At 41.2% G+C, this 14,599-nt stretch overlaps 1 protein-coding gene and 1 pseudogene across 14 annotated transcripts in view; one reads left to right on the top strand and one right to left on the bottom strand.

The window, feature by feature from the left end:
• Golga4 (golgin A4) overlaps positions 1-14,599 on the bottom strand; it is an 83,255-nt gene that overhangs the window by 27,145 nt on the left and 41,511 nt on the right. For 6 of the 14 annotated variants that reach the window (XM_034484482.2, XM_076917887.1, XM_034484486.2 and 3 more), the window contains 3 exons: positions 5,698-5,876; positions 2,623-2,754; positions 308-463 (listed from right to left, as the gene is read on the bottom strand). In XM_034484482.2, the coding sequence (XP_034340373.1) occupies positions 308-463; positions 2,623-2,754; positions 5,698-5,876 (467 nt within the window). Of the gene's footprint in view, positions 1-307; positions 464-2,622; positions 2,755-5,697; positions 5,877-10,859; positions 10,881-14,599 lie in introns of all 14 variants that reach the window. The other 8 variants (XM_034484479.2, XM_034484483.2, XM_034484484.2 and 5 more) reach the window with 3 other exon arrangements.
• On the top strand, positions 14,309-14,499 carry LOC117693746 (translation machinery-associated protein 7 pseudogene; annotated as a pseudogene).

Genomic DNA, 14,599 nt, shown 5'->3' with positions numbered 1-14,599 from the left:
GCAGACTCTGTGTGCTAACAGGCAGAGTCAAGGGCTGCCACAAACACAGAGCTGGGAGCAAACCAAGAAAGACAATGTGGTAAACAGCCCAAGGCCAAAAAAGTATTCATACAGTCTCATAAGCGCTTCTCACTAAAGATGAAGACCATGTACACATACATCCAACCCCACAAGCCAGATGCTCCTCAGAACCTGCTGCTGACTGGAGAGAAATGTCTTCAGAGACATATGCCTCCCCAGCTCTAGGGACAGTCCCCACAGACACATAGATGCCCAGCTCTGGAGCCCACACAGCTCGTGCACTTACGGTTCGGTAAGCCTCTGCTTCTCGCCCGAGTTCCTGGAGTTTGTTTTCACTCTCTGTGAGGATAGCCTTCTTCTGCAGCTCTACCTCCTCTAAAGCCAAGGATTCTTGCTGCTCTTTTTCTTGGGTGAGTTTCAAATATTCTGATCGACTCTTTTCCTGTGCCAAAACAATTGATACCATCACAATCCCACATAAATCCCAAAACGGCATCTCACCTGCAGAACCAGGCTCTGAGGCTCTCCAGTGTAGCCAGCTCTGAAAATCCTCCATTCTTAATAAATAAGAACACCCACGGCAAAGGTTACACGCACTTTTAACATTAAACTAGCATACTAAACTGTAATTTCTTGATTACACTCTAACTTTAGGTATGTATGTTTATGTATACTGTTGCTTAAAGAGCAAGTGTTGAAGCAGTATTTAGACATATTATATAGCATGGTGACATACAGAGCTATACAAAATGATTTCATATTAGAGGATAGACTGAGAAGATAGAATTATCCACAACCTTGATTTCAGTAGTTTTAGGTATACGTTATAGAGGAAATTTTAGAGTCTGTTGAATTAAGAAGTTAGGTCTCTATGTATGTGTATGGATTGACATCCTTCTCCCCTCTACTTTCATTTAAATACAGCTCAAAGTGTCGGTTCCTAGAAGGTGCAGCTCTTGCCAGTGCTCAGACCCACAGCAGGCCCTTCCAGCTTGTTTCCAGCTCCATTTACATTCCATGTTATTCTCTGATTTCCATGCAACTACTCATTTTATGCTGAAATAAATATTCTTGTAAGCTACCTTAATATTTATAATTTTGTTTTATTTATTTTTGCCTTGTTTTCCTTTTTGTTTTTTAAAGAAGTATTTATTTTACAAATATGAGTAGTACACTGTAGTTGTCTTTAGACACACTAGAAGAGGGCATTGGGTCCCATTACAGATGCTTGTGAGCCACCACGGGTTGCTGGGAATTGAACTCAGGACCTCTGGAAACGCAGCTAGTGCTCTTAACTGCTGAGCAATCTCTCCAGCCCCCGTGGTTTTTTGAGACAAGGCTTTCTCTGTGTAGTACTGCCTGTCTTGGATCTCCATATGTAGACCAGCCTGGCCTTGAAATCAGAGATTCCCCTGCCTCTGCTGAGATTAAAGGCGTGCAGCAGCACACCTGGGCACAGTTCCAACCGCACTATCTTCCTAGCCATGCATACGTGTCTCTAATTCCAAGTGCCTATTTTCCTTCCTGAGATTAGAAACCGTGTTGCCTCAGGTGAGAATCAACACTGTTGGAAATGCCCAGACACTCAGAGTCAGGCCCAGACAGCATTGCCAATCCTTCCACATGGAACATGGTGCAAAATCATACATATTATTTTATGAATGATAATTTCATGTACTTTCTTGATAATTTCATCCAAACAACTTTGTGGTAACTCACATAAAAGGTTCTCACAACTGAGAAAAATTACCTTTTGTTTAAATTTTCAAATCACATCTGTTGGGAGCCAAGTCCTAGCATAAAGCAGCTATCATCTTTGCAGCCATCTCAGGCCATACACCCTGACAAGAGACTTAATTTTCAACAGCCTACACCAGCTGAGCACACTCTGATAAACATCTTGTTTTTCCCACATATCTTGTTTTGTTGTTTAGTGCCCCAGCTGCAAGGCACACGTGGTAAAGTGTCTTCAGCTGTGTTCCCCTGCTTGTGCTTATAAATACCCAAGATTTCCTTGCAATAAACAGGACTTGATCAGGCTCTCTGTCTTGTCTCCATTCTTTGTTGTCTCTTGCCCCTCAATCCCCCACACTCTCTCGTTAGACCCTGTTGATTGACCCCTGTGGACTGGAGCACCTGGCCCCCAAACACTGGGCAGCATGGAGCAGCGTGGGCCAGGACACACATCCTTTTCAGCAAAAAGTCTGAATCTTTGCTTTTCTGATTATTATTGTTAGGTCAGTAGTTTGGTTTTTTTAACTCTATTTTTTAAACACTATATAAATTCAAAGGTTTGTTCTTTAAACTTCAGTTCAGAATACACTTTGGGAGGCCATCAGTACAACCCGTATCATGGGCTTTGAGACATCTGAGCCATCATTTCCTACCCTTCTTCTAAGTACTATCTATGGCCAAGATGGGAAGGGGCAGGTATACAGACTGATGGAAGCCTGACCTCATGTGATGAGTACAGAACTAACGGCCCCCTTTGCTTCCTCCTGTCCTCTTATATAAGGAGGTCAAGGCTGCTAGAAACCTCCACCTCACCTGAGTGGATGGCAGCTATGAGATTTACCTCAGCAAAGACAAAACAGCACTTACGAGAGCTATTCTCATCTGCTCCTGCAGCTCCCTCTCCCGGGTCTCAAGCTTCTTGGTCAGTTCCTCCTCTTTGCTAGCCAGCTCCTCTGCATGCAGCTTCTGAAGTTCAGCAAGTTGTTCTTCTGAATTCTTCTGAAAACAAGCCAAAAGGTAAATGAAAACAGCCAGAAAAGCCACATAACTGCACAACTTTACTGACCTGTAATTAACCACACTGATAACTTGTTAAGAGGAAACATAAGAACTGGCTCCAAAGCCAGAGCAGTTGAAAGAAAGCCCAGACGACTGTCTCTTGATTAAAGAAACCGAGGGCTGCCTGGGGTCCTCTGGAGCTGAAGCTCCATTCTCATAACCTGTAGTAGCAAATCCCCCAGGGGTCAGGATAAGTAGGGGGGAGGAGAGGAAGACAGGAAGCAGGAGGAAGGCTGCTTTCAGAACAGACCCTTCTTCACTGTGGTCAGGGTATGCCTAGCTTTCTAGGAAGGTATTATTTGTTTAAGCATTAGTGGCTTTGTTCTTTCTTGGAAAGGAAAACTCAATTTTATAAAAATATCAACTTTCCCTACATAAATCTAAAAAGTTAATGCAATGAAACACCAAAAAAAATGAGGGAGGCTGTTGAGACTAAAACTTGCATGTTACAAGAGCCAACAATTAGGGTCCAGAGAGATGGCTCAGTGGTTAAGAAGAGCCAAGAATGTCCCATCACCACTACCAAAGGCAACGGTGGGGAAGGAGTAGCAGGCAGGGGAGCAGCTCCTCAGACACAGTGACCATATATCACAGTGCAGCAGTACACTGTGGCATTCAAAGGTGTATGTGTGGAGGGGACACCTGCCGAACCTGCCGACATCTTACACATTTACTATCTAATAACGACAATGGCATGTCAGGGGACAACGGCTATATATTAAATACATGGTTTAGGGTGTGATAGCAGTCCCCTGGCAAAAAAAAAATGAGTTGAATTTCAATCTTATTCCTCATATCAAATAAATTTCAGTCAGAACAAAGATGTAGCCATAAGCAAATGAAAGTCAAAACAAAACAGAACTGGAACAACAAACAAGCCACAAAACATGGTGATTCACATCAGTAAGTCCAGCACTTGGGAGGCTGACACAGGACAGGTACTTAGGGGCTGGCTTGGGCTACATGGTGAATCCTGTCTCAAAACCCAAATAAAAACACATAAAGGACAAAACAAAAACCAATGGTCTCAGAATTGGGCATGTCTGTGTCTTGGTTTTTATAATAACTGGGACTAAACCCAGAGTCTTGCAAATGCTAGGCATGTGCCCTGGCACTGACGAATAGCCACAGTCCCACAGGTGTGTTAAAGCATGGCTAAAAGCAGACCACTGAGATGCTCACACTTTACAGCACATGCAGCCAAACTCATAACCAGAGTTTGAGCCCTGGCATCCATGTAGTGTATGAGAACCAATTCCCTCACTATGTCCACTAACCTACACACAGGCACACATGCATGCACGCAAACATGCACATGAACACTAAATAAATAAATGTAATTAAAATTAAATAGGACAAAATCCAGGAAGCAATTAAAGAATAAAACTAGTAACCTTAAATACCAAGAAAAGAAAACTTTCTTTTCAACAGAAAAAGTATTTGAATAAGTTCCTTATATCTAAAAGGCAAACTCCCACTATCAGGAAAAAGCTTCTACAAACAAATAATACAAGGACTTTGGGCCAAGGCTGTGTATATCCAGTAATACAAATGAGGACTCAAAAAATGAATAGGATAAAATGGAGAAAGAATTAAGGCAAGTATGGAATAAAGAGAATAAACTGGGAGCTAGGAACAGGGATCAGACACCATAATTAATTGCCTGTACACTTGGTTGTAAAAACTGAAAAGCTATGGGATTTTGAAAATTACTTATTCTTTTCCTTGTGTATCTGTGTGCTGTGTGTGTGGTGCTTGCACATGAGCATGGGTATGTCTGCCCACATGCACACATAAAGGTATATAGCTAGTAACAGGTCATAATTAATCGATACTTTTCTAGACGTTTAGAGTCCCACAGAAGGAAGTAAATGTGTGAATGTTATTTAATTTCCCTCTCTGTACCCTTATGTGCAATAAGGATACTGCAGGACACTGGAAGTCTTCCTCTCACTCTACAAGTTACTGCAATGAACCTTGAAGTCTGCAGATTAGAGACAGACAGACAGGCAGGCTGGTCGGCTGGCCAGCTAGCTCTTAGGATCTGCCAATCTACAGCCATGCCCAGCCTACTCAGGTGCTGGTGATTCAAACTCAGGCCCTCACGCTTGCAGAGCTAACACTCTCTCACCTACTGATCTTCAGAACAGTCCCACACGTCTTCTTAAAAGGCAACTTCACAGGCCTGCGAGAGGCCTCAGCAGGTAAAGAGGCACCTGCTCACAAGCTTGATGACCCGAGTTCAGTCTATGGAACCCACACACAGCGATGGAGAAAACCAACTCTCTCAAGTGTACTGACCTCCACACATATGCTGTGGGATTTTGTTATACACAAATGCAAAAAAAATTTTAAGTTCTCAAAAGACAACTTTTTATACAAATTAAAATTTTTTAAAACATATTTTAAAGTATAACCAGAGCACTAATAATTATCCTTTAAAGGTCTGGGAATGTAGCTTAGTGGTAAAACAAATGTTTACCATATGTGAAGCCAAATGTTTGATCCCTACTAGTATATAAAAACCAAATAAATGAGTAATTATCCTTTAAAACCTTTAAATACCCAACCTCGGTCATGTACTCCCAAGTTCAAGAAGCCTTCTTGACTGAGTTCTGAGGGTATGCACTGAAGCAGGTAAGCAACCTACCTCAGGAGACTCAGGTCAGCGAGCCAATGAGGAGCATGGTAACTGGAAAGGCAAGGCTTTGAAGCATCCTGGACACGTCTAAGTGTGACAGTCTCTGCCAAAGTGTTCTCACTGTATCCTGAACATCGTCAAATGCTCATCAAGTTCTACAGTACAAACTGACTCTCTCTTACAAACACTTGGGGAATGAACACCAACCGGACCGAAGCGATGCTGATCAAAGTCATCCTTACTTTCGCCATGCTGACAGCCTCCTGCCTCACCCGACTCAGTTCATGCTGAAGGCGGAGGCGCTCCTCCTCACCCGCTCTCTCAGCAGCCTTTATCTGTTCATCCATCTCCACCTTCATTCTTCTCTGTGCATCTTCAGTTTTTTGGGCTGTACTCAAGGCTTTTTCAAGTTCCTCAAAAGCTGTAATGAAAATAGCAGAAAACAAGTACCTCAGGAAACACTCTCCGTGAGCTCATGTGTTTCACAGTCACTCTACGGGCTCTAAGAGCAGCTGCAGCAGCAAGACAGGTTAGAAGACGCAGCACTGCTCTACGCAAGAGCTACTTCTAAGCTGTTCAACAGAGCCTTAAGAAGTGTCCTGTCACTGCAACAATGTTCTGCTGTTGTTGAGTTCTAGAGAAGACTATAAGGACTGCTTACATGAGCCTAAGTTCAGAACTTTGAAATTACATATTAAATCACTAACATTTCCCTGCTCTCCCCACCAGGTTATGGCTAAGAGATTCAAGAGACAGGCCAGGCCACCACTTGTGTACTATGCCATGTTAACTGCACTGTTTGCTCTACAGTGCTCAGGTTCTCTGTCATCAAAATCAGATAATGCCATTGTGTACTCACTAGGACTTTTTCTTTTTTGTTTTTTGAGTCAGGGTCTCACTATGAAGCCCGGCTAGATTCGAACTTGCAATCCTCCTGCATCTTCTTCCTGAGTGCTGGGGTTACAGGCATGTGCCAGTATGCCTGGCTCACTAGGACATTTTTAAGAATGGAAAAACAGTTCTTTGGAAAATCTTATTTTCAGACTTTAAATCACAAAAGAGTATGGGGTTTTGTTTCTTTAAAAAAAAAAAAAAAAAAACATTTACTGGGTGAATCACATACTTAAACAATTCCTCTGAAATGAAACCTACTATTTGTTTAAGTTTCAAACTAGAGCTGTTTTCAGCTAACTAGAAAGGAAACTACCTAACTCAGTGGTATATAAAAAAGTACTACCAACAGCTAACAGGTAAGGTAAACCCAGGCCCTGTAGCCATAACCTCCTTTAAGGGAAAACAAAATCATCACTCAGCCAGCATCCAACCAAGTCAGACACAATGGGGACAAGAGCTGGGGAACTTGGGACCAAGTGTGTGTTCATGTGAGCCCATGGGTCTATGTGTGTACACTACATGCATGTGTGTGTGTGTGCAGATCCATATACACATTATGACTGAGCACCCTGTGAAAATCCTACTGCTATTGTCCTCCTAGAGTATATCCTTTAACCCTGATAGAAGTCCCGAGACTTCCTACTGTACGCTCAGTGGTCAAGAAGGGCTGACAATCCATCAAGAGAAAGTCCACAGGGAACAGAATAGAATGTATCTTGTACAACAAAGCTGGTTAAGAACTGTGGGTGCTTCAACTTAAGGTATCATGGTCAAAAGGCCTTTTGTTGACTGACCCCATCATGGCTTCAGATAACGGTTTAGGCACAGGAACTATACCTGAGAACAAACGCCCATTCTAAAACAATTTTTTTGTTGTTTCAAGACAGGCTTTCTCTGTATAGCCCTGGCTGTCCTGGAACTTGCTCTGTAGTTCTGGCAAACTCAGAGATCCACCTGTCTCTGCCTCCTGAATGCTGGTATTAAAGGTATGCACCACCACTACCTGGCCTAAAACAATTTCTTAGTGGTAAATAACATTAGATACAGAAGGGGTATGGTTGAATTCTGGAAGCATAAGTCAGTGCTCAACAGCAATTAAAAAATTAACCTTCTGGCTAATAATAGTCTCTGATATAAAAGCAAATCTACCCAATTTGTTCATCTTTTATACTTAAAGTACAAAACTGAGGCTCAAATAAGATCTGTATTTCAAAGGAATAAGAAATTGGTGGAAATCATTTCTCAATAGTCTTAGTTTAACTCTACATTTGCCTATAAATACCAGAATAATTCTAAAGACATGAAGATACTAAAAAGTAAAATATCTAAGAAAGACAGTATCTTTGCTTCTTGTAGCTATTTTTACTATAAATTCTAGTGTCAGACACACAGCAACAGTTAACTATTGCTACTACTAAAAATTTAGTTTCCTCACTTAAAACTTGGCCTGAGCATGAGAGATTGTCCAAGAGTGTTCACTGCTCAGTGTGTGCTGAAGACTTAAAACTGAGAAAGTGGGACTAGAACACGAATGGTCCTTAGTACTCACAAGTCACCAGTACACTCTCACTGTTCTGCATGAACCCGTCCATCAACCTTCCTGTCTGCACCACAGAAATCTCTTTGCTAACTCTGTAGAACCTGAACATGGCTTTTGACATCTGTTCAGATTCCAGGAGAAATGATAAAAGGGGAATAGACTCGAATCCACAGTGCCTTCACTTAAATCATTCCCTGATATGGCAGAGAACCAAATAATTTCACAGCCAGAAATATGTTTTTGTAATCTTCTAACCTAATATCCTGAGTCAAATGCAATCTTCACATGAGACGGTAAATGAACTTTAACACACAGGATGGACGGGAGAGCCTTAAATTGGAGAAGTACCCTTGCTTCTCAGCATTTGAAATCTTAAGTATTGCCGATAGTGACCAAGCTCAGTTGAGTAGAAATCTCTCTCATAGCCAGTATTTCTGAACTTGTCACCTAGAAGAAGCTTCCAGGTCTCAGAGAGATTGACTGTGTTATATTCTGATAGACACAAAACTCACTGTCTGCTATCTACACCTTACTTTAAAGAAATATTAAGTATTCTTCCTAAAGCATTAAAGCAAATCCAAATATCTACACCTAATAAACAGATGAAACATTTTCACACCTACTGTGGACTCTACACTATAGAACAATGAAAACCACATTCTCACAGGAATTCTGCTTCTAATAGTGAACCCCACTTCAGTGTTTACACAGGAGGTAGTGAGAGTGTACTGAGGAACAAGATGTTATGTGTGACCCTAAAACAGCAAATAATACAATAAAGTGCAAACACAGTAAAGTGGTAGCCATGGCCTACAGTAATGTACACATGAATTCCCAAGTGACAGCACTGCAGAAGCATGTTCTGAATGTCTACGTCATTGATTTGTTAGTTACAACAAAGGACAAGTGAGCAAGACGAAAAGCGTGCACCAGCCCCAGCTGACAAGTAGTCTTCACTAGCATGCAGCAGTGTAGAAAACCAGTCAAGGCACACACTGGACGGGAAGGCTAAGCACCAAGGGCTGCAGTGTTGGAAACACACACTGTGTTCTTCCAAAGCAAAATTCAATGTACCTCAGGCAATTCTTATTTTTAAAAAGCAAAGGAAAATATAACACTCTGAATATACTTTCAAAACTTTGCAGGCAAAAGTGTAACCAACTAAGTGTGTATGACCCTCTGTGAGCTAAATGAGGTGCTGGGCTGTGATCTTCCTACCAACTCTTCACTTTCCATTTCACATGAGGTCCATCTTGCCTAGGAGATTCTGAAAAAGGACTTCGTGAGCAGGACTGGCAATCTACAGCTCAGTGATCCAACTTACCAAATTCTGATAGGATGTTTGACACAGGCCTACAGTGTAGGTTAGAGAATAACACACAGAAAATACAAACACAGCTGAACCAGTAAGTAGACAAAGGAAATTTTAAAAAGAATCATCAGAGAAAGCAGCGTTTCCTATGCTCCACCTCCTCCCTGCCTCCCTCCAGGGAGCACTGTGCTCAATCGCTGTAACTCCAGAGCTCCAGAGTGTCACAGTTCCCATCCTAGAGAACACTCCACAGAAGGCTTACAGGATCAGGTCTTCCATTTCAAGAAATAAGCAAAAATTCCAACCTCTAGATTAACTGTTGACCCTAAGACACTGGGTAATGATTTTAAAATGAGTAAGCTGGATCTATGTCTTTATTCCTGGGGAGAAAAAAAAAAAAAAGCTGCCAAACACATGTGTCATTAGCGGGGATAAAGTGAACTACTACAAAGTGAATGAAATGCAAATCAATACTAAAAACAACAAAAGACTTGCATTAGCACCACCCAATCAACAGATGTAGTCTACAAATAGCAAAACAGCAGGTTCCCAGGAGCAAGACCCTCAGTGGACCTGGGGAGGAGGGGTGCTCGCCTCCTCATATAGCTCCCCATAGGAAGCAGGCTTTCCTGCTGGATTACATGGTAATCGACTGACTACAGACCAAAAGAGGCACAGGAATCCAGCTATGCTCTGTCATGCCAAGTAACACAATAACAAACATACACTAGATTTTATTTTGAAAAGTAGTTACATTTCATAAAAGCCTATGCTAACATGTGAAAGGCATATGTTTTTTATTTTGAGAATAAGTGAAAGGCTGGAGAGATGGCTCAGGAGTGAAGAGCACTGACTACTCTTACTACTCAACTCCCAGTAACACATGGGGCTCGCAAGCATCTGTAATAGAATCTGATGCCCTCTCTGGTGTGTCTGAAGAGATTAACAGTGTACTCATAGACATAAAGTAAATAAATAAATCTTAAGAAAAAAAAAGAAGAAAAGTGAAAACTTTAAAACATTCTCAGTTTGAATTACTTACTACCGTGGCCCTGGAACAGTTCCTGTTTTAAGTGTGTGACAAGGTCCCTGTCCAAGATTAAAAGGCTCTACAGTTTACGTGAATGAAAAGAAAGCACTAGCAACTCTTGGCATACATAAGTAGTGCAATGCTGACATGTAAACCAGGGCTTTCACAACTGTAAGAGAGCATGCATCTCCAATCCTAAGTTACTTCTTAAGCTACTTCCCCTCACTGTGCCCTGACTTTAATACACCTGCAGATCTATCCAGTGGGTCGGGTTTTTTAAACATCAAATACCTTAAAAGTATCTAACCATGAAAAATATCACATCAAAGCAAAACAAAGTAAATTGAACTGATTAGTCACGAGGTTGCTCCTCAGTGCTGAAGAACACCTGGAAGATGTTTACAGTAACAATGATTATGTTTAAAGCATAAACCCAGTAACAGTCTATTTAAAACAATAAATCTTGCTAACAGATATTCATCGAGTATTAAATATAAATAAATTACTTCCAAGCAGCATAAAATCATCAGACTTTTTTTTATTTTTTTGCCTGAGAAACATGGAATTTTTTTTAAGGCTCATTCTAAGTACCCATGATAAGAAAAAACAGAAAGAAAGCCAGCCTTACCCCAGTCCTGTTCATACAAGGCTTGGGAAAGGCACCGGGATTCACTTATTGGCATGTGTGGATGCACAAAAATAAGATGTTCAGTGAGACTTGAGATTCAAGGAAACTGTTACATACACATCAACAGCTAACAGCATTAAACACACAGGTGGTTTTGGCTTGTATATGCACAAATCTGACATGTTAAATATATAAAGTCTTATTTCAAATGTTCGCCCAGACTTCAAGTGCACATGTTCTTCTGTCTGGCTTATCAGGCTGGACCATACAAAAGAAAATATATAACTCAGCAGTAACAAAGCACAGAATCTCATGACTTAACCCAAGTTTTTACATGCAGCCAATCATTTAAAACACATAAATTCAGCAAAGATGGGGTATAGAAAAAGGAAACAAGGCTTATGAAAGTTAGTGCACTCTGAGAAACCTCCTAGTTCACGTGAAATATTCTACACACTTACATAATTATAAGAGGCATGTGTGTGTATGTGTGCTTGTGTATATGCATGTAGAGGCCAGAGATTCATTTCAGGTCTTCTTCCTCAAAAGCCATCTGACTTGTTTTTTGAAACTGGGTCTCTAACACTGGCTAGGAGCCCACCAAGCAGGCTGAAATGGTTGGGAGCAAACCCCAGAGATCTGCCTGCTCCCACCTCTCCACCTCTGCTCCCACTTGTTAGCACTGGGGCTAACAAGTGCAGATGACGTGTCAGCTTCCACAGGGGCTAGGGATCTGAACTTCCGCCATCCTCCTGTGGCAGGCACATCACTACTTGAGTGTCTACCTCCTTTACTTGGGGAGAGACTTAATGCTGTGACTTATGATTTCTCTTTAGCTATAGCTCTATTTGAATCACCTAACAGTAACTAACAACAACAAAAGGCTAAAGCCTTATAGATAAAAATGATGTGAAAGAAGAAAAAAATCAAAGATAAAAACTAATCTGTATTGGAGAACCATTACAGTATTTTTCAAGAGCAAAAGTTTAAAAAAATAGTTTTAAAGCTACTAGTTTAAAAGTTACTAGTTATCAACAGAGGAATGGTTACCAAGGAAAGCATGTATATTCACTATGACACAAACCATTCAATCATGTTAGTACCTTAGCATTATATATAAGGGTTCCTAATATAGTGTTAAACAGTGGGATAAAAACACATAAAGTTAAACACACAATGCTACCATAATATAAAACTACGGATACATAGAGACTAAAAGCAATACAGCAAACAGTGATGCACTTCTACTTCACCACTCATCTGAAAGGAATGAAAGCAGAAATGAACAGCTGCATGGCGCTTCTAACAGGTGTATTCTCTTTAGCTGTTAAAATGAATAATTTTCAACAAAGCAAGAGTGCTGTAGTGAGAGACATCAGAACTGCACCTGTCCTTCCCAGGAGACTGTTCAAGTGCTAAACGTAGGCTCTATTGTCCTGGTGGAAGCACATCATTAAACTCGTGCCTTAGTAATTTTTACACATGTGTATGTGGTATGTGTGCGTGTGTCTTCATGTATTTGAGCACATGTGGGCATGTGTAAACATGTATACATTGTGTTGATGCCTGAAGATGGCATCACATGGTCCTCAATTCCTGTCCACTTTATTTAGTCTGAGTCTGGGGTTTCTAATTGCAGCTAGTCTGGCCTCCAGCTAGCCGGCTTACCCCTGGGCTCCCCTGTCTCCCGAACACTGAGGTTACAGGCTCCAGCCATGCATGCCTGGCTTTTTCATGGGTTCTAGGGGTACTGGAGCTGTGTTCTTGGCTTTCTGAGGCAAGTGCTTTACTTACTCAGCATGTCCCTAGCTTACGCCTTAACATTTGAAACAGAACTCTTCTTTATCAATCAGAGACTGACATGGACTTTGTCCTACAACACACAGCAGCATTAATTTACAGATTAGGAGCAGTGCAGTACACCTGAGTTTCAGGAAAAGCAACTCAGAATGTGCTTTAGTCAGTGCTAACACCCAGAAAGAATGAGTCAACTATCTATCAACAAATATCTATCAACAGTCACATGTCCAGAGATACTATCAAAATCAACGTCATTACAGTGAAAAATGCATCCAGATAGTTTCTTTGGTAACAATTTTATGTAGATATATCTGTTTCTAAAGTCCCAATAGCCAGCTGAAAGGATAGTACTGTTTCCTTTTATGTCCAAGGACTTTACTCAAGACAGAAGACAGATGTCTAACAAAAAAAACTGAATTCTACAAAACCCAGATGTTTACAGATTGCATACGGAAGCTTGGTTTGCTGGCCACTGACCGTATCCCACGTTGGGCACTCTTCTAGAGTTTTCTTTTGATTATTGTCTGTGCTTTACACTTGACACTAAGAACCAATTTCTGTTGGACACTTCTCAACTAAGACCATCAGCTGGGGTGCAGCTGGTCTGCAGAACTAGTTTTCATTACGGATTTATGTGTCATTGGTGTGAACCAATCTTCCTACAAACTTGTACCATGGCACTCAATAGTTAAGACTTCAAATGGAAACATATACAACTAACTATATTGTCTGGATACTTTCCAAAATTAATGTACCCATTAAATAATTTAAATCTCTATTCTCTCTTTCAATATTTATTAATTTGTATTCTTCTGATATCGACATGCTTCTGTGCACTGTGCATTGAAGCTGCACACTGGGCATCAGTGCACCGTGGCTAGTTTTTATGTGCACACACACTGGTTTCTAGGCACTGAGACTGCACTGGGCTTCCGTGCACTACAGCTACACACAGGATTCTGTGCACTGAGGCTGCAGACTGGGCTTCTGTGCACTGAAAGCTAACTGTCTGCAGTATCTCACATTGCTTGTCATTTAGAAACTTAGATTCTCAAATCTCCCTGACAGGAAATTTTCTTAGGTTTAATGAGAACAAGTTCAACTAAAATCTCCAAATCACTTCACTGAACAATGCGATGAAGACAGACATGCATCTACAAGTACGGATGGTATTAACCAAGTATTTCTCATACGTGGCTGCATTTCCTTTGTTGGTACCTTAACAATATGTTTTCTAAGACCATTTCTCAAAACTGTATCCTAGGAATCAAATCTTTATCAATTCAAGGACCAATGTAAAACTTCATCCCCTCTCCCCGACTTCATGAAACAGCTGTTGTACTTCCCCTAAAGCCTAATACTCACAGCTCCTGTGACATCCTGGGGTAACTTCTTTCCTCTCATTTATTTCTATCAGTCAAACTCAGGACCTCTCAATATATACTCTGAAGCCACAATGTTCAAGTTAAACTCTCACCACACATTTACTTTCTGTGCATAAATGGAGACAAATTACTTAAAGTATAGCCTTAGATTCTCTTAGTTGTAAGTGAGATTAGGAACGGTCCTGTCTGACAGAACGGGAAGATTAAATGGAAGAAGAGCAGCGGTATAGAGGATCAGGGGCTGGTGAAGGGACTGGAGGCACCATGTTGGGACAGGAAGGTGGCAAAAAGAAGCCCCTGAAACAGCCCAAGAAGCAGCCCAAGGAGACAGACGAGAAAGATAAGGCTTTCAAACAGAAACAAAAGGAGCAACAAAACAAACCTGAGGAGCTAAAAGCCGAGGCCATGGGGAAGGCCCGGCCACAGGTGGAATTAGGAAATCTGGCAAAAAGTAAGCTGTTCTTCACATCAGAGGTGATGGTGACCCTCCTCTTCCATCATCTGGATTCCCTGCTATAACATCTTTGCCACCTAATAGCTAGACTGAAGTGTTAC

The sequence above is a fragment of the Arvicanthis niloticus genome, chromosome 21 (genome assembly GCF_011762505.2).
Source record: "Arvicanthis niloticus isolate mArvNil1 chromosome 21, mArvNil1.pat.X, whole genome shotgun sequence".
NCBI classification, from domain to species: Eukaryota; Metazoa; Chordata; class Mammalia; order Rodentia; family Muridae; genus Arvicanthis; species Arvicanthis niloticus.
Note: the sequence above shows the minus strand (reverse complement) of the source record. Positions and strands in the feature narration are given on the sequence as shown.